The sequence below is a fragment of the Petromyzon marinus genome, chromosome 53 (assembly GCF_048934315.1).
Source record: "Petromyzon marinus isolate PM22_M1 ecotype Great Lakes invasive population chromosome 53, UKy_Petmar_22M1.pri1.0, whole genome shotgun sequence".
Classification (NCBI taxonomy): Eukaryota; Metazoa; Chordata; class Hyperoartia; order Petromyzontiformes; family Petromyzontidae; genus Petromyzon; species Petromyzon marinus.
This window is the reverse complement of record NC_133719.1, coordinates 12,141,205-12,167,692: the sequence shown is the minus strand read 5'-3', so window position 1 is coordinate 12,167,692 and position 26,488 is coordinate 12,141,205. Positions and strand designations below refer to the sequence as shown.

The 26,488-nt window shown below is 53.8% G+C and overlaps 1 protein-coding gene and 1 long non-coding RNA gene across 2 annotated transcripts; one reads left to right on the top strand and one right to left on the bottom strand.

Moving 5' to 3' along the window:
• LOC116953928 (fibulin-5-like) lies at nucleotides 1-24,404 on the top strand. Its single transcript, XM_032974250.2, has 10 exons — nucleotides 1-820; nucleotides 4,310-4,358; nucleotides 7,096-7,386; nucleotides 14,959-15,084; nucleotides 16,449-16,565; nucleotides 18,089-18,211; nucleotides 21,400-21,522; nucleotides 21,967-22,099; nucleotides 22,901-23,096; nucleotides 23,944-24,404. Exons 1-10 carry the CDS (start codon nucleotides 692-694, stop codon nucleotides 24,112-24,114), a joined length of 1,458 nt encoding a protein of 485 aa, XP_032830141.1. The 5' UTR covers nucleotides 1-691; the 3' UTR covers nucleotides 24,115-24,404.
• A 350-nt stretch (nucleotides 24,405-24,754) lies between these two features.
• Nucleotides 24,755-25,114, bottom strand: LOC142905420 (uncharacterized). The gene is made up of 3 exons (XR_012929588.1): nucleotides 25,003-25,114; nucleotides 24,914-24,959; nucleotides 24,755-24,862 (listed from the first exon to the last, which is right to left on the bottom strand). It is a non-coding gene; the product is annotated as an uncharacterized LOC142905420 (long non-coding RNA).
• Nucleotides 25,115-26,488: the final 1,374 nt, after the last annotated feature.

Sequence of the window (26,488 nt, the reverse complement as noted above, 5' to 3'; positions counted from 1 at the left end):
TGTGAGGGGAGATTGAGGGAGGGGGGAGACTCAACTACATCGCACTTCAGCGCTCTCTCATTGCATCTGCTTTCATCTCTTCGTCATCACAACCATTATCAGCAGCAGCTCGTATCTCTCGATCATCACAATCAGCATCTTCACAATCAGCAGCATCATCAGCAGCGTCCGTGCTGCTCTCCGCCCCGCGTGGAGTCGCCTGCGAGTTGGCGTGGTGGTTGTGAAGTTGCGAGTTCACAGAGGAGCACCCTCCATCACCACCATCATCACCAACCTCATCACCAACCTCATCATCACCACAGCGGCCCCAGCAACGGGCTTTTTCGGGATATTGCATTGGGCGCGGCGCGAAGATCTGGCGGCCGCTGCTGCTGATCGATAGGGAGCAGGAGGGGAAGCAAGGTGGAAGCAGAGAACAAGCAAGGAAGGAGCAGAGAAGGAGCAAGGGAGGAGCAGAAGTGGAGCAAGGAAGGAGCAGAGAAGGAGCAAGGGAGGAGCATAAACGGAACAAGGGAGAAACAGAGGAGCAAGAGAAGCAAGGGAGGAGCAAGAGAAGCAAAGGAGGAGCAAGAGAAGCAAAGGAGGATCAGGAAAGGAGCAAGGAAAGTGAAACGAGCTAGGAGGGCTCCAAAAGGAGGTGGGGAGGCAGGGAAAGCAGAGAGGAAGCACGCAGGGGAGCAGGGCAAGTACCATGCGGGCCGGGAGGAGAGGGGGGGGGCCCTCTGGTGGGGTCTGGGCCCCACGTCTCGTCGGGGTCTGTTTACTCCTCGCCAGCCTCACCTCATCGCAGAGTCCCAACGGGGTCACGGCACCACTAACGGTGAGTAGGGGTTCCTTCTACTACCCCCTCTCTCGTCCCTTCTCATCCCATCCCCTCTCTTGCTCTCATCTTTTATCCCCTCTGTCACACCCTGTCATCCCATCTCTAATCCCCTCATCCCCTCTCTCATCCCCTATTATCCCATCTCTTATCCCCTCTGTCACCCCATCTCTTATCCCCTCATCCCCTCTCATCCCCTATTATCCCATCTCTTATCCCCCCGCCCCATCCCCTCTATCACGCGAGAGAATGAGTGAGTGAATGAGCAATCAGGTAAGGCAACTGCTGAATGAGTGAGAGAGCGATTGAATGAATCATGATCGCTTAACTCGGTGAATGAGTGTACGGTAAAGTCAATGAATGAGTGGGCTGTGTCATGAATGAGTAACACGAGGAATGAGAGTGAATGAGAGTGAATGAGTGAGCCAAGCAACTGGAACGGTGAATGAGAGAGTTGACGTCAGTGAATGCGCGAATAAAGTAATAGAATCAATGAATGAGTGAGTGAACGAGTTCAGAGAATGAGATCATTAAAGAGCGACTGGAAAAGAGAATGTGACCGGGAATGAGAGTTTGATGATGAATGAGTTAACGAGAGATTACAGTGCAAGGTAAGTGAACGAGAGACCAAGTGAGATGGCGAATGGTCGAAAGTGTTTACGCACTACTTCCGTCCGCCTGTCCGTCCCTCCGCCTGTCCGTCAGCGTGTCCGTCCCTCCGCCTGTCCGTCCGTCCGCCTGTCCGTACGCCTGTCCGTCAGCCTGTATGTCCGTCCGTCCGCCTGTCCGTCCGCCTGTCCGTCCCTCCGCCTGTCCGTCAGCCTGTATGTTCGTCCGGCTGTTCGTCTGTCCATACACCTGTCCGTCCACCAATCCGTCTGTCCGTCCGCCTGTCCCTCAGCTTGTCCATTCGGGTCTCTTTCTCTGTAACGGGGGAGTCACAGTAACTGCCGTCCATCACAGGCCGCAGTATGAACGAGGCTTCAGTGTGAAGTTGCGTTGCTATTCGAGACTAAACCTGAACAGTTGCAATTCGGCCAAATTGCTTTGTGTACATACACAGCAGCACTCCCCAGTTTGCGTCGGGGATGCGTTCCTGAAAGTTGCGACGACGAATATCGAAACGACGTGAATGAAAGCGATGTACAGGGTGGGTGGTGGTGGTGGTGGTGGCGAAGGCTGAGAAAGGGCGGATAGCGAGAAGGGCGGACGATGCCATCAGCGACGTGACGTGTGGTGCTTCACGTGGCGTGAGTGTGGGGCTTCACTTGGGCGTGGGGCTTCACGTGAGTGTGGGGCTTGACGTGAGTGTGGGACGTGACGTGAGTGTGGGACGTGACGTGAGTGTGGGGCTTCACGTGAGCGTGGGGCTTCACGTGAGCGTGGGGCTTGACGTGAGTGTGGGACGTGACGCGACGCAGATCGGGTGTTGGCGGTACTCGTCACGTGACGACGACGGATTGGTGAGACGACGTCAAATGTGGGAAGACGAAACCGCGGTGTTCAAGTATGACTGCATCACTGGATTTGAACACAAATCTTCGTGGAGTCCATGCGTTTGCGCGATTGTTCTTCGTTGGTTGAGCGTGAAACATTTACCGTCGCCTCTTGTCCAAGCTGGGTAAATCGGACTTAAACAATGTATTGATTTATGGTTTGGCGACTTGATTTTACCTTTTCATCGATGTTGCACTCCTGTCGTGTTTGTGTGTAATTGTGTGCCATTGTGTTTGTGTGTAATTGTGTTTGTGTGTAATTGTGTTTGTGTGTCATTGTGTTTGTGTGTTTGTGTGTCATTGTGTTTGTGTGTCATTGTGTTTGTGTGTCATTGTGTTTGTGTGTTTGTGTGTCATTGTGTTTGTGTGTCATTGTGTGTGTCATCGTGTTTGTGTGTCATTGTGTTTGTGTGTCATTGTGTTTGTGTGTCATTGTGTTTGTGTGTCATTGTGTTTGTGTGTCATTGTGTGTGTCATTATTGTGTGTCATTGTGTTTGTGTGTTTGTGTGTCATTGTGTTTGTGTTTGTCTGTCATTGTGTTTGTGTGTTATTGTGTCTGTGTGTCATTGTGTTTGTGTGTCATCATGTTTGTGTATCATTGTGTTTGTGTGTTTGTGTGTCATTGTGTTTGTGTGTCATTGTTTTGTGTGTCATCGTGTTTGTGTGTCATTGTGTTTGTGTGTCATTGTGTTTGCTGTTGTAACTTTGCTGACCCGCCCATACTGGGCATCTGTCAAAAAGAGCTTCACGGCTCATCGGATTCCTCCTCCTGCAGTCGACATCAAGATTCTGATCCTGAGTTGTGCAATGACAACGCGATGGTTCCGTGACATTGGATCTCATCAGCAAGGGCCACGTGCATGCCTCGCCGTGTGCATCGGAAGGGTGACAGTGTTGTGTGTGTGTGTTACAATGTAACAAAACCTCTTTTATTTAACCCCGCGTGTCCCGTAATCACGGAAACCTCTCTGTTTACACGCACAATGCATTCTTTATGTAATAGGCGCTCAGATTTTGCTGAGCGTTGCACATTTTACCACAGCTCAACATTTCTTGCCTGTGTGTACTTATGCGCGTTTAATACATACAAGCAAAGACAAAGATCCTCCGTGTAGCCTTAACAGACTGTTTGTGGGGCAAGTGCTGTTAGCGAGTAGCGGCACGTGTGAAGGCCGGCACGGTACACGAGAGGTTGTGTGGCCAGCAGCTACGCCCGGCCGCCTTTGTCTCCCCCTCCCTAGTGGCGATGTGTACTACACACCGCACCAGGTACTCGTTTGAGGCTGAGTCGAGCAAGGGGAGGCCCGGGATCCGTTTAGATAATCGTTACCGGTGTTGGCCGTGAACAGGAATCGAACTCTGATCGCCGGGTTCATAGCGCAGTGCACGACCGCTCCCACAATAATACACGGGGGGAGTCGTGGCGCAATGGTTAGCGCACTGCGCTCCTAACTTTGTGGTTGTGAGTTCGATTCCCGCTTCACGGTCAACATCCTGGACCTACCCTACGTTGACTCAGTCGTAAATTAACACCTGGTGCGTTGTGTAAACATCAGCGCTGGAGAGACAAAGGCGGCCAGTCGAGCGTGGTGTTGGCCACAACCCGACCCAGCTACTGTGCCGGGGTGCCACGGTGGCTATGAGATGTTAACTACCTCGCCTGATATGCAGGTGGTCGTGGGTTCGATCCTGACCCTGACACCTGCTGCTGTACATTGGGAATTTGCGTCTCTCCCCGTGGTCGCGTGGATTTGCCTCCGGGTCCTACGGCTTTTCCCCTCCACATTTAGAATCAACATCACCACGCGTTTAGAGTGCTTGCTGAAATTAATTCCACGTGATAAGCCCACTTCGTCGAGCTATCATGTATATTCAGGTGGCTTTTGAAAAAGTCTATCGAGCTCAGTGGGCCTTACCTGGTCAAATGAAAGATGGTTTTAAAAAGTTTAGTTTGAATAGGCGCTGGCTAACAAGAGTCATTGTCTGTTTCAGGACTGCTCCGAGGGTTACCTGTGGAACGCCGATCGGCAGCAGTGCCTGGGTGAGTCACAGCCGTGCGGGAAGAGGCGTCCCTCGGGTAGACGGCGAATCGGGGCGACCGTCCCGGGCCCCCCCCAGGCCCCCCGCGCTTTGGGAGGCCCCGTGCCTTGACGTCACGGCCTCAGGTGTAATAGTTCCGCTTTAGCTTGAAGGCGTTTGGGGGCCCACACAGTGGGATTTGCCCCGGGCCCCGCGGTGGATATGAGATGTCAACTACCTCACCCGGTGTACAGGAGGTCGTGGGTTCGATCCCGATCCTGACGCCTGCTGCTGCTGTATATTTGTGGTTTGCGTGGTTTTTTCCCCGTGGTCGCGTGGAATTTTTTTCGGATCCTCCTGGTTTTCCCTCCGTATTTAGAATCAACATCACGCGTTTAGAGTATTTGGTTGCTATAAATGTCCACGTGATGATAAGCCACTTCGAGAGCTATCATTTGTGATAGCAAGGTCGTTTCTGAAAAAAGAGATACGTAGCTCAGTGGGCCTTACCTGGTACAACAAATAATGTTTTTAGTTTAGTTTAGACGGCCCTGCGTGGGAGAGTTGTAGTGTGGAGGAGAGGAAGACACGTGCTCCCGGTGGTGGCTGTTAAGAAGCCGGCTATCAGCCGGGCCGTGGTGGTGGTGGTGGCTACGCTGCACGTGGAGTATAAAGAGGCATTGAATTGAGTTTTACAATCGAATGCAACATTCTGGAGCAAACATCATGGACAAAGCTCCACGGAAGAGAGACGGCCACGATTTTTGACGTCTTGGATGGAGAAAGACGTGGCCCACAGAGCGACCGAGATGGTGGTGGTGGTGAGACCTATAGACTCGCATAGAGACCCATAGACTTACATAGAGACCCATAGACTTACATAGAGACCCAAAGACCCTCACAGAGACCCCCAGACACAGAGATGCATAGACGCACACAGAGACGCATGGACTCACACAGAAACCCATAGACTCGCACAGGGACGCATAGACTCACACGGAGACCAACAGACTCACACATTTGATCCATATATTTTCATTGCATAACCGGTAACCGTATAGGGGGGCGGCGACCAGTAAAAACCGGTTCGTTCATATTCAGAAATGTCTCTCGCAATGAAACGTCAATCTCCTTTGCCCGTCGTGATTGAGACACGGGGGGAAGGGGGGCAGATAGCGCAGAGTGGTGTCCGTGATGGTCAGCACGCTGGACCTACAACCCACAGGCTGGCCGGCTCGATCCCATATCTTCCGGCGTGGAAGTTGAAACAATGGGGGGCAAAGGGTCCACCCCAGCAGCAGCAGCAGTCTGGATGGGTGCACCCACAGCTGCGTGGTCTCTGTTCGACAGTAGGTCTCGCGTGGTGGGGTAAAGCGTGGGTCACTCACACTCCTTCCAAATACCCCTCTAGGGCTCTCCTTTCGTGGAGGTCCTGCAACCAGCAGTGACGTGAGCGAGCACTTGCAGAGGCTGCGCCTTTGACGTGTATTCACTCAAGGTGTGTTATATAAACTAAAACTAACCTTGCGTCTTTCATCTTACCAGGTAAGGCCCACCGAGCCATATAGCTCTTTTCAGAAGCGATCTCTAGACTTCCATAGCGACCCATAGACTCACATAGTCCCAAAGACTTATACAGAGACCCATAGACTCACACAGAGACCCATAGACTCACACAGAGACCCATAGACTCACACAGAGACCCATAGACTTACACAGAGACCCACAGACTCACACAGAGACCCATAGACTCACAGAGAAGTCTATAGACTTACACAGAGACCCACAGACTCACACAGAGACCCATAGACTCACAGAGAGACCCACAGACTCACACAGAGACCCATAGACTCACACAGAGACCCATAGATTCACACAGAGACCCACAGACTCAAACAGAGACCCATGGACTCACACAGAGACCCATAGACTCACAGAGAAGCCTATAGACTTACACAGAGATCCACAGACTCACACAGAGACCCATAGACTCACAGAGAGACCCACAGACGCAAACAGAGACCCATAGACTCACAGAGAGACCTATAGACTCACACAGAGACCCATAGACTCAAACAGAGACCCATAGACTCACAGAGACCTATAGACTCACACAGAGACCCATAGACTCACACAGAGACACATAGAATCACGCAGAGATCCATAGACTCACAAAGAGACCCATAGACTCACACAGAGTCCCATAGACTCACACAGAGACCCATAGACTCATAGAGAGACCTATAGACTCACACAGAGACCCATAGACTCACAGAGACCTATAGACTCACACAGAGACCCATAGACTCACATAGAGACCCATAGACTCACAGAGAGACCTATAGACTCACACAGAAACCTATAGACTCACACAGAGACCCATAGACTCACACAGAGACCCATAGACTCACAGAGAGACCTATAGACTTACACAGAGACCCATAGACTCAAACAGAGACCCATAGACTCACACAGAGACCCATAGACTCACACAGAGACCCATAAACTCACAGAGAGACTCATAGATTCACAGAGAAGCCTATAGACTTACACAGAGACCCATAGACTCACACAGAGACCCATAGACTCACAGAGAGACCCACAGACTCACACAGAGACCCATAGACTCACAGAGAGACCTATAGACTCACACAGAGACCCATAGACTCACACAGAGACCCATAAACTCACAGTGAGACTCATAGACGCACCTCCCCCCCAACCCCCTGGCCCCCGCCCCCACCTTGCGACTCGCACAGACGTGAACGAGTGCGAGATCATCCCGGACGCGTGCAAGGGTCAGCTGAAGTGCATTAACCACTTCGGGGGTTACCTCTGCCTGCCCCGCTCGGCGCTCGTCATCCGCACCCCCTCGGGCGAGACCCACGGCGGCGGTGGGAGCGGTGCCCCCCAGCCCGTCGGGGAGAGGCCCCCGGGGGGCCACGCGGCCCCCCCGCCCAGGAGGGCGGTGTCGGAGGCGGGGGACGCGGCCGAGGACGTGATGAGCCCCTGCGCTCCAGGACACGACCTGCAGGATGGCGTGTGCGTGGGTACGTGTGCGTGGGTACGTGTGTGTGGATGTGTGTGGGTACGTGTGTGGGTACGTGTGCGTGGGTACGTGTGTGTGGATGTGTGTGGGTACGTGTGTGGGTACGTGTTCGTGGGTACGTGTGTGTGGCTGTGTGTGGCTGTGTGTGGGTACATGTGTGTGGGTACGTGTGCGTGGGTACGTGTGCGTGAGTACGTGTGTGTGGATGTGTGTGGGTACGGGAGTGTGGGTATGTGTACCGGGGGAATCTCCATATGGTACAGATATAATGGGAGGCTGATCGATGCCCGGGTGCAGTCAAGGGACGGCTCCCTATTGCTCAACCACGTTATGTATGCTGATGATTTGGTAATAGCTGCTCATTCAGAGGAGGAGTTGGAGATGCTGCTGCTGAGACTGGAGCGTGCCACTAAGAGATGGGGCCTTACCATCAGCCCCACCAAAACTAAGCACCTGCCTGGGTATTTTGTACCATCGGACACTCCACTCCCACAACTCCCAATCGGTGATGGGGCAGTTGTGGAGAGAGTGGAGAGTTTCCCATACCTGGGCAGTGTGCTTATGACCGGCTCCAGTTTAACAGCAGAGGTCGCACTCCGAATCAGTCGAGCGGCAATATCTTTTCATCGGTTGCGTAACGCTGTGTGGAGGCTACCTGGTCTGTCGCTCTGCACTAAGCTTAAGGTCTTCTCGGCCACGGTCATTCCCTCCCTTCTCTACGCTTGCGAAACGTGGACCCCCCTAATGGAACATCTTCGCCGGTTAGAAACATTTAGGCTGGCCTGCCTACGATCCATCCTGGGTTTAACCAGACTGGATTGTGTGAGGAGCTCACAAATCCTTGAAAGATCTGGGCAAGGTCCCATCGGTGAGCTCCTCCGGCAGGCAAGGCTGCGTTGGCTGGGTCATGTAGCCCGCATGCCTAGCCACCGCATGCCGAAACAGCTTTTGTTCGGCCGGATCGAGGGGGCTAAACGGGCGCGGCACGGACTAGAGAAGAGATGGAGTGATGTGGTACAGGAGGACGTGGAGCTGAGTGGACTTGCCGATGACTGGTACCAGCGGTGTCAAGATCGGCCTCTGTGGAGAATGCTCATGAAGGACGCTACTGGGCAGTTGGAGGCAGTCGCCCTCCAACAACAACAACGGAGGGCGGAGGAGCGACGCTCACAACAACGAGCGGAGCGCCGGGTGGCTAAAGCACAGCGGGTTGGCACAGTGAGGGGCACAGGTGGTGCATCAGCCAGTCATCTCAGTCAGTCGACCCGTGGCACCTGGGTCTGCCCCGTGACCTCCTGCCAGCGGGCGTTCCGACACTCCACGTGGCCTCAATGTGCACATGGCCTGGCACAACCGTCGTGGTGATGTCACCACCACTTAGTGGTGAATGGCGGTTGTTGTTGTTGTGGGTACGTGTGTGTGGGTGTGCTCGCGAACAGCACTTGTCCCAACAGTCTGTTAAGGCTAAACGGGGGATTTTTGTGAGTGTGTGGGTGGGTGTGAGGGCGTGGGTATGTGTGGGTACGTGTATGTGGATGTGTGTGGGTACGTGTGTGGGGGTGTGGGTAGAGCAGTGTAGTGGTGAGCAAACTGCGCTACGAACCCGGTGACCCGAGTTCAAATCGGGCTCAGGGCTAACATCGATAACAATTATTTGATTTGGTCCTGGGTCTCACCTCGGTCGACTCAGCCTGAAATGGGTACCTGGTGCGGTGTGTTCAACATCGCCACTGGTGAGACTAGAGCGGTCAGGCGTGGTGCCGGCCACCCACCCCGATGCGTGCCGTTCCAGCCTTAAGAGGTGCTCGTGAATTGCACTTGCCCCAACAGTCTGTTAAGGCTGTTGGGGCAAGTGCATAATTCAATGTCGCCATGCCAGGTATGCTGAGGAGAGGCTTGCGGAGCCCCATTGTGGTTTCTAGTCGAGGTGGTCCTGCCTGCCTGGATAACAATCTCTGTCCGTCTGCTACAGCAAAGGTGTAGGGAATTCCAACAGGACCTACATATGTGACCTGGTCAAGGCCTATGTTCTTTGTGCTTTCGGGATCCCTGACTGCTCACAATCATCATGGACCTTCATGATGGTGGGCAGGCCCAAGTAAAGTTGTGTGGCCAGGAGTCAGAGCCATTCCCTGCTCATCTTGGAGTGCGTCAGAGTTGTCCTCTAGTTCCCACATTGTTTAACATCGTCTTCGACCACGTAGTTCGAGAAGCCTTACATGGCTGTACCAGTGGAAATTCCATCTAGTGCAGATACAATCGGAGGCGAATCGGAGGCGATTCGGAGGCAAATCGATGCCCGCGTGCAGTCAAGGGATGGCTCCCGACTGGTTAACCATGTTATGTACGCTGACGATCTGGTGTGTGCTTCTCACTCTTAGAAGGAATTGGAGGTTCTGCTGCTCAACCTGGAGCGTGTCACTAAGAGGTGGGGCCTTACCATCAGGCCCACCAAATCTGAGCACCTGCCTGGGTATTTTGTATCATCCAATAACGAACTCCCTCAACTCCCCATAAGTGATGTGGCAGTTGTGGAGAGAGTGGAGACATTTCCATACTTGGGCAGTTTGCTTATGACCAGCTCCGGTTTGGCAGTAGAGGTCTCACTCCGAATCAGCAAAGCAGCATTATATTTGCATCGGCTGCGTAACACTGTGTGGAAGCTACCTGGTCTGTCGATCCACACGAAGCTTCGGGTCTTCTCGGCCACAGTCATGCCCTCCCTTCTCTACGCTTGCGAAACGTGAAGGGCTCTAATGGAACATCTGCGCCGGTTTGAAACTTACAAGATGGCCTGCCTCACAAATCATTGAAAGATCTGGACACATTCCCATCAGTGAGCTCCTCCAGTGGGCAAGGCTGCGTTGGCTGGGTCATGTAGCCCGCATGTCCAACAACAGCATGCCCAAGAAATTTATGTTAGGCCGGATAGAGGGGGCTAAACGGGCGCGACACGAGCTAGAGAAGAAATCGACTGATGCGGTACAGGAGAATGTGGAGCTGAGTGGACTTGCCAATGACCGGTACCAGCGGTGTCAAGATTAGCCTCTGTGGAGGAGGCTCGTGAAGGACGCTATTTGGTAATTGAAGACAGTCTCACCCTTCAACAACAACAGACAGCAGAGGAGCGACGCTCACAATAACGAGTGGCGCGCTGGTCAGCGAGAATGCAGTAAGTTGGCAAAGTAGGGAGTACAGCTGGTGGTGCGTCTGCCAGCGATCTCAGTCAGTCAATCCATGGCACCTGCTGGGTCTGTCCCGTGACCTGTCAGCAGCGAGCCTTCGACACCTCTGATGGCTTCAGAGTGCACCTAGCCTGGCACAAGCGCCGTGGTGACGTCACCACCGCTTAATGGCGAATGGTGGCTGTTGTTGTTTTGTGTGGGCACGTGCGTGTGTGTGGGTGTACACGTGACGTGCTTATGGGAAAGGTCCATTGCCCGAAACATCGCCTAGTATATACTAAAACTATAACCTAAACTCTTTTTATTTGACCAGGTAAGGCCCACTGAGCTATACAGCTCCTTTTAAGAAGCGACCTGGCCACAAATGATAGCTCAACTAAGTGGCTTATCACGTGCAATTGTATAACAGCCAAACAATATAAACGCGTGTTTGTAAACGTGGAGAGAAAACCCAGTGGACCACGCGACCACGTGGGGAGAGAGAGACACGCAAACTCCAAATATACAGCAGCAGCAGCAGGCGTCAGGGTCGGGATCGAACCCTCGACCTCTTGTATACTAGGCGAGGTAGTTAACATCTCATAGTCACCAGGCGAGGTAGTCAACATCTCCTGTGTACCAGGCGAGGTAGTTAACATCTCCTAGTCACCAGGCAAGGTAGTTAACATCTCCTGTGTACCAGGCGAGGTAGTTAACATCTCCTAGTCACCAGGCGAGGTAGTTAACATCTCCTGTGTACCAGGCGAGGTAGTTAACATCTCCTAGTCACCAGGCGAGGTAGTTAACATCTCCTGTGTACCAAGCGAGGTAGTTAACATCTCCTGTGTACCAGGCGAGATAGTTAACATCTCCTAGTCACCAGGCGAGGTAGTTAACATCTCCTGAGTCACCAGGCGAGGGAGTTAACATCTCCTGTATACCAGGCGAGGTAGTTAACATCTCCTGTATACCAGGCGAGGTAGTTAACATCTCCTGTATACCAGGCGAGGTAGTTAACATCTCCTGTACACCAGGCGAGGTAGTTAACATCTCCTGTATACCAGGCGAGGTAGTTAACATCTCCTGTGCACCAGGCGAGGTAGTTAACATCTCCTGTACACCAGGCGAGGTAGTTAACATCTCCTGTACACCAGGCGAAGTAGTTAACATCTACTGTGTACCAGGCGAGGTAGTTAACATCTCCTGTGTACTAGGCGAGGTAGTTAACATCTCCTGTGTACCAGGCGAGGTAGTTGACATCTCCTAGTCACCAGGCGAGGTAGTTAACATCTCCTGTGTACCAGGCGAGGTAGTTAACATCGCCTGTCCACCAGGCGAGGTAGTTAACATCTCCTACTCACCAGGCGTGGTAGTTAACATCTCCTGTACACCAGGCGAGGTAGTTAACATCTCCTGTATACCAGGCGAGGTAGTTAGCATCTTACGCCACTCTTCCTTCTAAGAACCACACACAGTGTTATCGACGAACACGTCAAGTGTTTTATATTGATACATGCGCAATGAAGAAGGGCCATTACCCGAAACGTCGCCTAACACTGATGTATTTATATTTCTCCGTGCAAGAGCAGGACGCTGTGTCAATGCCGAGCGTGCTGAGACTCCTTCCGTGGGAGCGAGGCGGCCGCGGCGGTGTTGTTATTGTTGTCGTCGTTGTTGTTGTTGTCGTTGTTGTCGTTGTTGTCGTTGTTGTTGTCCTTGATGTTGTCGTTGTTGTTGTTGTCGTTGTTGTTGTCGTTGTTGTTGTCGTTGTTGTTGTTGTCGTTGTTGTCGTTGTTGTTGTCGTTGTTGTCGTTGTTGTTGTTGTCGTTGTTGTTGTCGTTGTTGTTGTCCTTGATGTTGTCGTTGTTGTCGTTGTTGTTGTCGTTGTTGTCGTTGATGTTGTCGTTGTTGTCGTTGATGTTGTCGTTGTTGTCGTCGTTGTTGTCGTTGATGTTGTCGTTGTTGTTGTTGTCGTTGATGTTGTCGTTGTTGTCGTTGTTGTCGTTGTTGTTGTCGTTGTTGTTGTCGTTGATGTTGTCGTTGATGTTGTCGTTGTTGTCGTTGATGTTGTCGTTGTTGTCGTTGATGTTGTCGTTGTTGTCGTCGTTGTTGTTGTCGTTGTTGTCGTTGTTGTTGTTGTCGTTGTTGTGGTTGTTGTCGTTGTTGTCGTTGTTGTTGTCGTTGTTGTTGTCGTTGATGTTGTCATTGTTGTCGTTGTTGTCGTCATTGTTGTCGTTGTTGTCGTTGATGTTGTCGTTGTTGTCGTTGATGTTGTCGTTGTTGTTGTCGTTGTTGTCGTCGTTGTTGTTGTTGTCGTTGTTGTTGTCGTTGTTGTCGTTGTTGTTGTCGTTGTTGTGGTTGTTGTCGTTGTTGTCGTTGTTGTCGTTGTTGTTGTCGTTGTTGTTGTTTCGCGCGCAGTCCGTGATGAGCCCAGCAGCGAGTCGTCTCGGCGGCTCCCCAACAACAACAACCACCATTCGCCACTAAGTGGCGGTGACGTCACCACGACGCTTGTGCCAGGCCATGTGCACCTTGAGGCCACGTGGAGTGTCGAACGCTCGCTGGCAGGAGGTCACGGGGCAGACCCAAGTGCCACAGGTCGACTGACTGAGATGACTGGCTGGTGCACCACCTGTGCCCCCTACTGTGCCAACCTGCTGTGTTTTAGCCACCCGGCGCTCCGCTCGTTGTTGTGAGCGTCGCTCCTCCGCCCTCCGTTGTTGTTGGAGGGCGACTGCCTCCAACTGCCCATTAGCGTCCTTCACGAGCCTCCTCCACAGAGGCCGATCTTGACACCGCTGGTACCAGTCATCGGCAAGTCCACTCAGCTCCACGTCCTCCTGTACCACATCACTCCATCTATTCTCTAGCCCGTGCCGCGCCCGTTTAGCCCCCTCGATCCTGCCGAACAAAAGCTGTTTCGGCATGCGGTGGCCGGGTATGCGGGCTACATGACCCAGCCAACGCAGCCTTGCCTGCTGGAGGAGTTCACCGATGGGACCGTGCCCAGATCTTTCAAGGATTTGTGAGCCCCTCACACAATCCAGTCTGGTTAAACCCAGGATGGATCGTAGGCAGGCCAGCCTAAACGTTTCTAACCGGCGAAGATGTTCCATTAGGGGGGTCCACGTTTCGCATGCGTAGAGAAGGGAGGGAATGACTGTGGCCGAGAAGACCTGAAGCTTAGTGCGGAGCAACAGACCAGGTAGCTTCCACACAGCGTTACGCAAGCGATGAAAAGATATTGCCGCTCGACTGATTCTGCTCTTAAACTGGAGCCGGTCATACACACACACTCTCACACACACTCACATACACACACACTCTCTCACACACACTCTCACACACTCACACTGTCACACACTCACTCTCTCACACACACTCACACACTCTCACTCACCCACACTCACAAACTCTCACTCACACACTCACTCACACACACTCACACTCTCACCCACACACACACATGTGCTCCCGATTTGGGGGTCTATAAACATCTCCCTCGAGTGGGGTCATTGGCGGTGATGGGTGGGGCGGGGGGGGCGGAAACACGCAGCCTCGCAGATGTGAAGAGCTCTGTGGCTTTGGAGATCATGGTTACGGTGTGTGTTCGTGTGTGTGTGTTACGATGTGGTGTGTAAACATCACCACTGTGGAGACAAAGGCGGCCTGCGTGGTGTTGGCCACCCACTCCTTCGTGTGTCGTGCCCGTCTTCATAGGTGCTGGCTAACAACACTTGCCCCAACAGTCTGTGCAAGCTATACGGGGATCTTTGTCTTTGTTATGTTGTAGTGGGGAGCGGTGGCACAGCGGTTAGCGCGCTGCGCGATGAACCCGGCGACCCGGGTTCGATTCCCGCTCACGGCCACCACCGGTGGCCGTGATCGGGAATCGAACTCGGCATAAATGAATGGTGCGATGTGAAGACATCGCCACTGGAGAGACAAAGACGGCCGGGCGTGGTGCTGGCCACCCACCCCCTCGTGTGTCACAGTGCCGGTAGCCTTCAAAGGTGCTACTCGTCAGTCTATTAAGGCTACACGGGGGACCTTTGTCTTTGTTGTGTGCTATAGTGTGTGTGTGAATATGTATATATTCGAGTGTATGTTTGTGTGAGAGCGTGTGTGTACGAGTTTGTGAGTGGATGCACGTGTGTACTCACGTGTGTAATCTCGTGTGTAATCTCGTGTGTGTACTCACGTGTGTGTACTCACGTGTGTAATTACGTGAGTACACACACGTGAGTACACAAACATATTGAGTACTCACGTGTGTGTACTCTCGGGGATTCAAAACTGGGGGGGTGCTTGACCATACTTCACCACACTGGTCGGTGCGTAATTAACGCCGTCAAGGTCAACTTCCCCCACGCCCCCTCCCCCTCTGTGGCCCTGCCGCGCCGCTACAGACGTGGATGAGTGTCTGGGGGGCGAGCCGCTGTGTCCCCCATCCAAGACGTGCGCCAACACCCCGGGCAGCTACACGTGCCAGTGCCACAGCGGCTACCAAGAGAGCTACGGAGGCGTCTGCGTCGGTAAGTGGCCGCCACAGGGGGGCACTGCTGCCCGTAAGACGCCGCGAGTGTGAGGAGGAGGAGGCAGCACGATGATGAGGGTGGGGGTGGTGGTGGGTTGGGGTGGTGGGGGTGGTGGTGGGGGTGATGGGGTGGCGGTGGTGGTGGAAGATAAAAAATAAAAAAAGATTAAAATAAAAAAAAGATTAAAAAGAAAAACAAGAAGATAAAAAATATCAATTCTAGATTTGAAGCTTTTGTGACTGAATTCATACTCTGTTTTTTTTACGTTGTCCCCACCTGAAGAAGGACGCTTGTGTTGCGCCCGAAACGTCGTGACTTTACCGAAAAAATAACAAGAATATTAAAAATAAAAAATCACCGACGTCCAAGAGCCCCACTGCGGTCCTTAAAGAGCCACCGCCTGCAGCTCCAGAGCCGCAGGCAATGAGGGATACAGAGAGGGGGTACAGTAAGGGGGTACAGCAAGGGGATACAGCAAGGGGGTACAGCAAGGGGATACAGCAAGGGGGTACAGCAAGGGGATACAGCAAAGGGGTACAGCAAGGGGATACAGCAAGGGGGTACAGCAAGGGGATACAGCAAGGGGATACAGCAAGGGGGCACAGCAAGGGGATACAGCAAGGGGGTACAGAGAGGGGTTACAGCAAGGGGGTACAGTAAGCAGTTACAACAAGCAGTTACAACAAGCAGTTACAACAAGCAGTTACAGCAAGGGGATACAGCAAGGGGGTACAGCAAGGGGATACAGAGAGGGGGCACAGCAAGGGGGTACAGCAAGGGGGTACAGCAAGGGGTACAGAGAGGGGTTACAGCAAGGGGGTACAGCAAGGGGGCACAGAGAGGGGATACAGCAAGGGGGTACAGCAAGGGGATACAGAGAGGGGGCACAGCAAGGGGGTACAGCAAGGGGGTACAGCAAGGGGTACAGAGAGGAGGTATAACATGCAGTTAAAGCAAGGGGGTACAGCAAGGGGACACAGCTTAGTGTATGGGGTACAGAAATAATCTGCGGCTGCTGTGTCTCCCCGTGTGTCTCCCGGCGTCTTCACCACGTCTCCACCACGTCTCCACCACATCTCCACCACGTCTCCACCACGTCTCCACCATGTCTCCACCATGTCTCCACCACGTCTCCACCACATCTCCACCACATCTCCACCACGTCTCCACCACGTCTCCACCACGTCTCCACCACGTCTCCCCGTGTGTCACCACCACGTCTCCACCACGTCTCCACCACGTCTCCACCACGTCTCCACCACATCTCCACCACGTCTCCACCACGTCTCCACCATGTCTCCACCATGTCTCCACCACGTCTCCCCGTGTGTCTCCCCCACGTCTCCCCCCCCACCCCCCAGACATCAACGAGTGTCTGTACGGGCACTGCCAGCAGCGCTGCGTCAACTCGCCGGGGTCGTACCGCTGCCAGTGCTCGGCGGGCTTCATCCTGGCGGACAACAACCACTCGTGCCAGGGTGAGCGGTCGAGCGAGCTAGAGGTCTGTGAGCATCCACCGCGCAAACCACGGCAGCAGGAGATGCGGATGGTAGCTGATGATGCGCAAATGGGAAATTTAAAACTGTCCGGTGGTGGTCTGACGGTGGTCATCCAGAACCGAGCGGAGTACAACGTGGAACGACTCTTTAGCGAAGGAGACATCATCACAGCGACGACGACGACGATGATGATGACACACGACTCCACTACTGCTCCTGACGCCGTTGTCTGGGCTTGCCCACCTGAGTGTGACATTGTAGACGTCGCTCTGCATCTACAACAGCAGCGGTCTGGAAGAAGGAGATCGATCCAGCACTGCCCATAGACTCAGCACTGCCCATAGACTCAGCACTGCCCATAGACTCAGCACTGCCCATAGACTCAGCACTGCCCATAGACTCAGCACTGTCCATAGACTCAGCAATGCCCATAGACTCAGCAATGCCCATAGACTCAGCAATGCCCATAGACTCAGCAATGCCCATAGACTCAACATTGCCTATAGACTCAGCAATGCCCATAGACTCAGCAATGCCCATAGACTCAACATTGCCTATAGACTCAGCACTGCCCATAGACTCAGCAATGCCCATAGACTCAGCAATGCCCATAGACTCAACACTACCTATAGACTCAGCACTGCACCATAGACTCAGCACTGCCCATAGACTCAGCATTGCACCATAGACTCAGCACTGCCCATAGACTCAGCACTGCATCATAGACTCAGCACTGCCCATAGACTCAGCACTGCCTATAGACTCAACACTACCCATAGACTCAACACTGCCCATAGACTCAGCACTGCCCATAGACTCAGCACTGCCCATAGACTCAGCACTGCCCATAGACTCAGCACTGCCCATAAACTCAGCACTGCCCATAGACTCAGCACTGCCCATAGACTCAACACTACCCATAGACTCAGCACTGCACCATAGACTCAGCACTGCACCATAGACCCAGCACTGCCCATAGACTCAGCACTGTCCATAGACTCAACACTACCCATAGACTCAAAACTGCCTATAGACTCAGCACTGCACCATAGACTCATTACTGCCCATAGACTCAGCACTGCCCATAGACTCAGCACTGCCCATAGACTCAGCACTGCCCATAGACTCAGCACTGCCCATAAACTCAGCACTGCCCATAGACTCAGCACTGCCCATAGACTCAACACTACCCATAGACTCAGCACTGCACCATAGACTCAGCACTGCACCATAGACCCAGCACTGCCCATAGACTCAGCACTGTCCATAGACTCAACACTACCCATAGACTCAAAACTGCCTATAGACTCAGCACTGCACCATAGACTCATTACTGCCCATAGACTCAGCACTGCCCATTGACTCAGCACTGCCCACAGACTCAGCACTGCAGTCCATAGGCGGGCCGTGCCTGCCGGACCTTTCTAAAAATAACTCTTCACTTGCCTTGCCTGCGCGGGGCTACCTGGGGGAGCTTCGCCTCTGTCTCTGTGTGCGCGCAGACGTGGACGAGTGTGCGGGCGAGCAGCAGCCGTGCGCCCAGCTGTGCACCAACTCGCACGGCAGCTTCCAGTGCCGCTGCGAGGCGGGGTACTCGCTGGCTCGCGACCGCCGGGCCTGCACCGGTACCGGGCTGGCGGGGGGGGCGATCACGATGATTATGATTTTGATCATGATGATGATCAGGATGGTGATGATGATCACGATTATGAGCACGATGTTGATGATTATCACGATGATGATCATGATTATTATGATCACGATGATTGTGATCATGATGATGATCACGATGATGATGATCACGATGATTACGATCACGATTATTATGATCACGATGATGATCACGATGATGAAGCATGATGATGAGCACGATGATAATGAGCACGATGCTTATGATGATCACGATGACAACGATGACGTTAATGATCACGATGATTATAACGATGATCACGATGATTATGATGATCACGATGACGATAATGATCACGATGATGATCACGATGATGTTCACGATGATGATGATCACGACAATGATGATCATGATGATGATCACAATGATGATGATCACGATGATGATGATCACGATGATGTTCATCATGACGAAGATCACGATGACAATGATGACGATGCTGAAGATGATGATCACGCTGATGATGATCACGATGATGATGATCACGGTGATGATGATGATCACGATGATGATGATCACGATGATGATGACGACGCTGATGATGACGATGATGATGACGATGATGATGATGCCGATGATGATCACGATGGAGACCAGAGTCTCAGAGTTTGCTTTTGGGAACTCGTGACGGGAGACGGTTAGATTGAGATTATTTAGTTTCATTTACTTGAGCAGGACGGTGCTTGGCTCACCCTCTCTCTCACTCACCCTCTCTCTCACTCACTCTCTCACTCAACCTCTCTCTCACTCACTCTCTCTCACCCTCTATCTCACTCACCTCTCTCTCACTCACCCTCTCCCTCACTCACCCTCTCTCTCACTCACCCTCTCACTCACCCTCTCTCTCACTCACCCTCTCTCTCACTCACCCTCTCACTCACCCTCACTCTCACTCACCCACACTCTCACTCACCCTCTCACCCTCTCTCACTCACCCTCTCCTCACTCACCTCTCTCTCACTCACCCTCTCTCACTCACCCTCTCTCACTCACCCTCTCTCTCACTCACCCTCTCTCACCCTCTCTCTCACTCACCCTCTCTCTCACTCACCCTCTCTCTCCCCCTCTCTCACTCACCCTCTCTCTCACTCACCCTCTCTCTCTCTCACTCACCCTCTCTCTCACTCACCCTCTCTCTCTCACTCACCCTCTCTCTAACTCACCCTCTCTCTAACTCACCCTCTCTCTAACTCACCCTCTCTCACTCACCCTCTCTCTCACTCACCCTCTCTCACTCCCCCTCTCTCACTCACCCTCTCTCTCACTCACCCTCTCTCACTCACCCTCTCTCTCTCACTCACCCTCTCTCTCACTCTCTCTCACTCACCCTCTCTCTCACTCACCCTTCTCACTCACTCTCTCACTCAACCTCTCTCTCACTCACTCTCTCTCACCCTCTATCTCACTCACCCTCTCTCTCACTCACCCTCTCCCTCACTCACCCTCTCTCTCACTCACCCTCTCACTCACCCTCTCTCTCACTCACCCTCTCTCTCACTCACCCTCTCACTCACCCTCTCTCTCACTCACCCACACTCTCACTCACCCTCTCCCCCTCTCTCACTCACCCTCTCTCACTCACCCTCTCTCACTCACCCTCTCTCACTCACCCTCTCTCTCACTCACCCTCTCTCACCCTCTCTCTCACTCACCCTCTCTCTCACTCACCCTCTCTCTCCCCCTCTCTCACTCACCCTCTCTCACTCACCCTCTCTCTCACTCACCCTCTCTCTCTCACTCACCTTCTCTCTCACTCACCCTCTCTCTCTCACTCACCCTCTCTCTAACTCACCCTCTCTCTAACTCACCCTCTCTCACTCACCCTCTCTCACTCCCCCTCTCTCACTCACCCTCTCTCTCACTCACCCTCTCTCACTCACCCTCTCTCTCTCACTCACCCTCTCTCTCACTCTCTCTCACTCACCCTCTCTCTCACTCACCCTCTCTCACTCACCCTCTCACTCACCCTCTCTCTCACTCACCCTCTCTCTCACTCACCCTCTCTCTCACTCACCCTCTCTCTAACTCACCCTCTCTCTAACTCACCCTCTCTCTAACTCACCCTCTCTCACTCACCCTCTCTCTCACTCACCCTCTCTCTCACTCACCCTCTCTCACTCCCCCTCTCTCACTCACCCTCTCTCTCACTCACCCTCTCTCACTCACCCTCTCTCTCTCACTCACCCTCTCTCTCACTCACCCTCTCTCTCACTCTCTCACTCACCCTCTCTCTCACTCACCCTCTCTCACTCACCCTCTCTCTCACTCACCCTCTCTCTCACTCACCCTCTCTCTCACTCACCCTCTCTCTAACTCACCCTCTCTCTAACTCACCCTCTCTCTAACTCACCCTCTCTCACTCACCCTCTCTCTCTCACTCATCCTCTCTCACTCACCCTCTCTAACTCACCCTCACTCTCACCCTCTCTCTCTCACTCACCCGCTCTCACTCACCCTCTCTCACTCACCCTCTCTCTCACTCACCCTCTCTCTCTCACTCACCCTCTCTCACTCACCCTCTCTCTCTCTCACCCTCTCTCTCACTCACCCGCTCTCTCACTCACCCTCTCTCTCTCTCACTCACCCTCTCTCTCACTCACCCTCTCTCACCCTCTCTCTCTCATTCACCCTCTCTCTCACTCACCCTCTCTCTAACTCACCCTCTCTCTAACTCACCCTCTCTCTCTCTCACCCTCTCTCTCACCCTCTCTCTCTCACTCACCCTCTCTCTCACTCACCCTCTCTCTCACTCACCCTCTCTCTCACTCACTCTCACTCACCCTCTCTCTCACTCATCCTCTCCCCCTCTCTAACTCACCCTCTCTCTCACTCACCCTCTCTCTCACTCACCCTCTCTCACTCACCCTCTCTCACTCACCCTTACTCCCCCTCTCTCACTCACCCTCTCTCACTCACCCTCTCTCACTCACCCTCTCTCTCACTCACCCTCTCCCCCTCTCTCACTCACCCGCTCTCTCTCACTCACCCCCTCTCTCTCACCCTCTCTCTCTCACTCACCCTCTCTCACTCACCCTCTCTCACCCACTCTAACTCACCCTCTCTCACTCACCCTCTCACTCACCCTCTCTCTCTCACTCGCCCTCTGTCTGTCCACCCCACGAGATGTGGACGAGTGTCGCCACTCCACCTCGCTGTGCCACTTCCGGTGCCACAACACGGACGGCAGCTTCCACTGCAGCTGCCCCGAGGGCTTCTCCATGCACAGCAACAACCGCAGCTGCCTGGGTGACTAGCAGCGTCAACACCGTCAACATCGCTTTCATCGTCATTGTCATCATCGTTAGCATCGTCACCTTCTTTGTCATCATCGTCATTGTCTTCATCATCGTCATCGTCGACTCCATCATCATCACCGTCTGTATCATCATCGTCATCATTGTTATCATCATAGACTTCATTATCGGCATCATAATAATCATCGTGAGCATCCCGCACCTCCAATTAGCACGGTTGGCTACGTACGGTTGGCTACGTACGGTGTGAAAGAAGTCCAACATACATAATCATCGTCGCTAGTATCGTCATCATAATTATTGCCATCATTATGATCATTGTCGTCATCATCATCGTCATTGTCGTCATCATCCTGTCCCCGTGTGCCCCTGCATGTCCTCGTGTCTCCGTGCGTCATTCCTCTCCATGTCCCTTGCCCCCGCCCCCCCCGGCTAGACGTGAACGAGTGTGAGGGGCAGTCTGGGGGGGGCGCTTGCCGCGACTCCCAGCGCTGCTACAACCTCCCCGGCGGCCACCGCTGCATCGACGCGCTCGTGTGTCGCGAGCCCTACACGCAGTCCGCAGACGAGTGCGTGTTCAGGCAGAGTTCACCGAGGAGTGGACCACGCACCCACTCACTCACTCACCTGCTCACTCATTCAACTACCCACCCACTCACCCACTCACTCATTCAACTACCCACTCACTCACCTGCTCACTCGTTCATCAGCCCACTCACTCACTCACCCACTCACTCATTCAACTACCCACTCACTCACGCACTCACTCATTCAACTACTCACTCACCCACTCACTCATTCAACTACCCACTCACTCACTCACCCACTCACTCATTCAACTACCCACGCACTACTTTATTTACACACTCACCAACTTACTCACTTATTCACCCACTCACTCATTCACCCGCACACGTAGCCAAAACTAAACAATGTTTTTATTTTACCAAAGGCCCACTGAGCTATACAGCTCTTTTTCAGAAGCCACCTGGCCACAAATGATAGCTCAATGAAGTGGCTTATCATGTGGAAATTTATAGCAGTCAAAATACTCTAAACGCGTTTACCTTCTAAATGTGGAGGACCCGGAGAAAAATCCACGCAACCGCGGGGAGACAGACACCACAAACTCCAAATATACAGCATTATTAAAGTACCCAATCACACAACACTCGTCCACTCACTCACTTACTCAATCACCCACTCACTCAATCATCGATTAACTCACTCGCCCACTTACTCGCTTATTCGCCCACCCACCTGTCTGCGCGTGTGTCTGTGCGTGTGTCTGTGCGTGTGTGTGCGCGTGTGTCTGCGCGTGTGTGTGCGCGTGTGTCTGTGTGTCTGCGTGTGTGTGTGTGCGTGTGTAGCCTGTGCGTGTGCCCCAGCGAGCTGCCCGCGTGCACAGACCTGCCCTACTCGGTACGCTACAAGTTCATGGACATCGCGGGCGGGCGCCGCGTCCCTGCAGACATCTTCTACCTGCAGTCGCGCGTCCACTACCAGGGCGCCTACAACTCATTCCAGATCCGCGCCGGCAACGAGGCCAAGGAATTCGTGCTCAGGGTGAGAGAGGACACCCCCAGCGGCAGGTCACGGTTGCCAACCTGCTGCCCACCTGCCTGCCAGCCCACCTGCCCAAACGCCCACCCACATCCACTCGCCCACCCACCCATCCATCCTCTCGCCCACCCACCCACCCATCCTCTCGCCCACCCACCCACCCATCCTCTCGCCCACCCACCCATCCTCTCGCCCACCCACCCTCTCGCCCACCCACCCTCTCACCCACCCACCCGCCCACTCTCTCGCCCACCCACCCACCCTCTCCCCCACCCACCCACCCTCTCGCCCACCCACCCATCCTCTCGCCCACCCACCCATCCTCTCACCCACCCACCCGCCCACCCTCTCGCCCACCCACCCTCTCGCCCACCCACCCACCCATCCTCTCGCCCACCCACCCACCCATCCTCTCGCCCACCCACCCACCCTCTCACCCACCCACCCGCCCACCCTCTCGCCCACCCACCCACCAACCCTCTCGCCCACCCACCCATCTTCTCGCCCACCCACCCACCCATCCTCTCGCCCACCCACCCACCCATCCTCTCGCCCACCCACCCATCCTCTCGCCCACCCACCCATCCTCTCGCCCACCCACCCACCCATCCTCTCGCCCACCCACTCACCCATCCTCTCGCCCACCCACCCACCCATCCTCTCGCCCACCCACTCACCCACCCACTCGCCCACCCACCCACCCATCCTCTCGCCCACCCACCCACCCATCCTCTCGCCCACCCACCCATCCTCTCGCCCACCCACTCACCCACCCACTCGCCCACCCACCTGCCCACTGGACCCGCCCCCCACCCCTCCGGCCAACATTCCGCCCACCCGCCTCCCGCAGCAACTGAACGAGCACACGGCGATGCTGGCGCTGATCCGGGCGGTGCGAGGGCCTCGCGACATCCCCCTGGAGCTGGAGGTGGTCACCGTGCACCCTCTGCTGGGCCTGCACACCTCCTCACTGCTGCGCCTGCACATCTTCGTGACGAGCCAGCCGTTCGGCAACCGCTGAGTCCCAACGTCGTCATCGTGACCCCTCCCCACTAACCCCCCCCTACTAACCCCCCCCCCCCACTAACCCTCTCTCACTAACCCTCCCTCACTAACCCCCCCTACTAACCCCCCCTACTAACCCCCCCTACTAACCCCCCCCCACTAACCCTCCCCCACTAACCCTCCCTCACTAACCCCCCCCTTCTAACCCCCCCCTCCAACCCTCCCACTAACCCCCCCCTACTAACCCCCCCTACTAACCCCCCCCACTAACCCTCCCCCACTAACCCTCCCTCACTAACCCCCCCCTTCTAACCCCCCCCCTCCAACCCTCCCACTAACCCCCCCCACCAACCCCCCCCACTAACCCCCCCCACTAACCCCCCCCACTAACCCCCCCCACTAACCCCCCCACTAACCCCCCCCCCACACAGCGCAGAGCCGCCCGGCGCGGACGTTCCGGATCGCCCGCCCCCGAGCCCCCCCACCCCATGGAGTCATCGCCACGCTCGACTTAGGGGGTGCACGCAGTGCAATCGGTAGCCCCCCCCCCATCTCCTATCATCACCGAACCCCTCTCAGCCCCCCCTCCCCAGCGTCTCCGCGGGCCGAAGTCGCTTCTCCGCACGCCGCATCCGTGAGGCTTGCCCGGAGGCGGCGGGAGGGCGGTGCAGCGGCAGCACCCGACACTCTGCGGGCCACCACCACCACCTCGCCGCCACCACCTCACAGCCACCACCTCACCGCCACCACCTCGCAGCCACCACCTCGCCGCCACCACCACCGCCGCCTCGCCACCGCCGCCTCGCCGCCACCACCTCGCCGCCACCACCGCCGCCGCCGCCACCACCTCGCAGCCACCACCTCGCCACCACCGCCACCACCGCCACCACCTCGCAGCCACCACCTCGCCGCCACCACCACCTCCGCCTCGCTGTCGTTCAGTGAGCGCGGTTTGCCGCCCATCCAGACTCTGAGCAGCCTCAAAGCCTCGCTTAGCTTCCCAGATCTGCCTGGATCCGGACCGAGTGCATTCTGCGTGATGTGGCCACATAGCCTGTGTGAATATATATATACAGATAGCCTGTGTGTATATATATACAGATAGCCTGTGTGTATATATATACACAGATAGCCTGTGTGAATATATATACACAGATAGCCTGTGTGAATATATATACACAGATAGCCTGTGTGAATATATATACACAGATAGCCTGTGTATATATATATACACATAGCCTGTGTGTATATATATACAGATAGCCTGTGTGTATATATATACAGATAGCCTGTGTGTATATATATATACAGATAGCCTGTGTGTATATATATACAGATAGCCTGTGTGTATATATATATACACATAGCCTGTGTGTATATATACACACAGGCTATGTGTATATATATACACATAGCCTGTATATATATATACACAGGCTATGTGTGTATATATATACACACACACATAGCCTGTGTGTATATATATACACAGATAGCCTGTGTATATATATATACAGGCTATGTGTATATATATACACACGCATAGCCTGTGTGTATATATACACACAGGCTATGTGTATATATATACAGGCTATGTGTGTGTATATATATATACACACATAGCCTGTGTATATATATACACACAGGCTATGTGTATATATATAAACTCATTCGACGTAGACTTTCTATATTTTAAGCTTGTCCCGCCCCTCCCCCGCTTTGCCCAAAATGTTTTATATTTGGTATCGTTCTGACATCGGATGTTTGGGTTCGGCCATGGCAATGATCCCGGCCAAATCTGCGTTGTTGAGAACCCCTCCACCACCCGGCAGCAAAGGGAATTGTCGAGCGAGCGAACGAGCAAACGTTGACGAGCAATCGGCCAAGTTTAACAAAAAAATTATCTCTCGTCTGAGCTACCTGAATCTGATTCCATGCAATTGTAGCAATCAGTCTCGCTGCTAAATCCGGTGGCGAGAAGCAATTGCTCTCCGGCGAGTTTAATAACATTCGGCGCTTTGTGAAACGGGTGCCACGGTGGCAATGAGATGTTAACTACCTCGCCTGGTATACAGGAGGTCGTGGGTTCGATCCCGACCCTGACACCTGCTGCTGTATATGTGGAGTTTGCGTCTCTCTCTCCCCGTGGTCGCGTGGATTTTTCCCCAGGTCCCTCCGCGTTTTCCCTCCACGTTTAGAATCGACATCACGCGTCAAGTGTATTTGGCTGCTAGACATGATGTCCACGTGATGATGATGATGATGAGCCACTTCGTCGAGTTAGCGTTTGCGATAGCCAGGTCGCTTCTGAAAAAAAAAACAGCTATAGAGCTCAGTGGGGCCTTACCTGGTAAAAAAAATATACGAGAATGTTTTCGTAAAAAAATTTT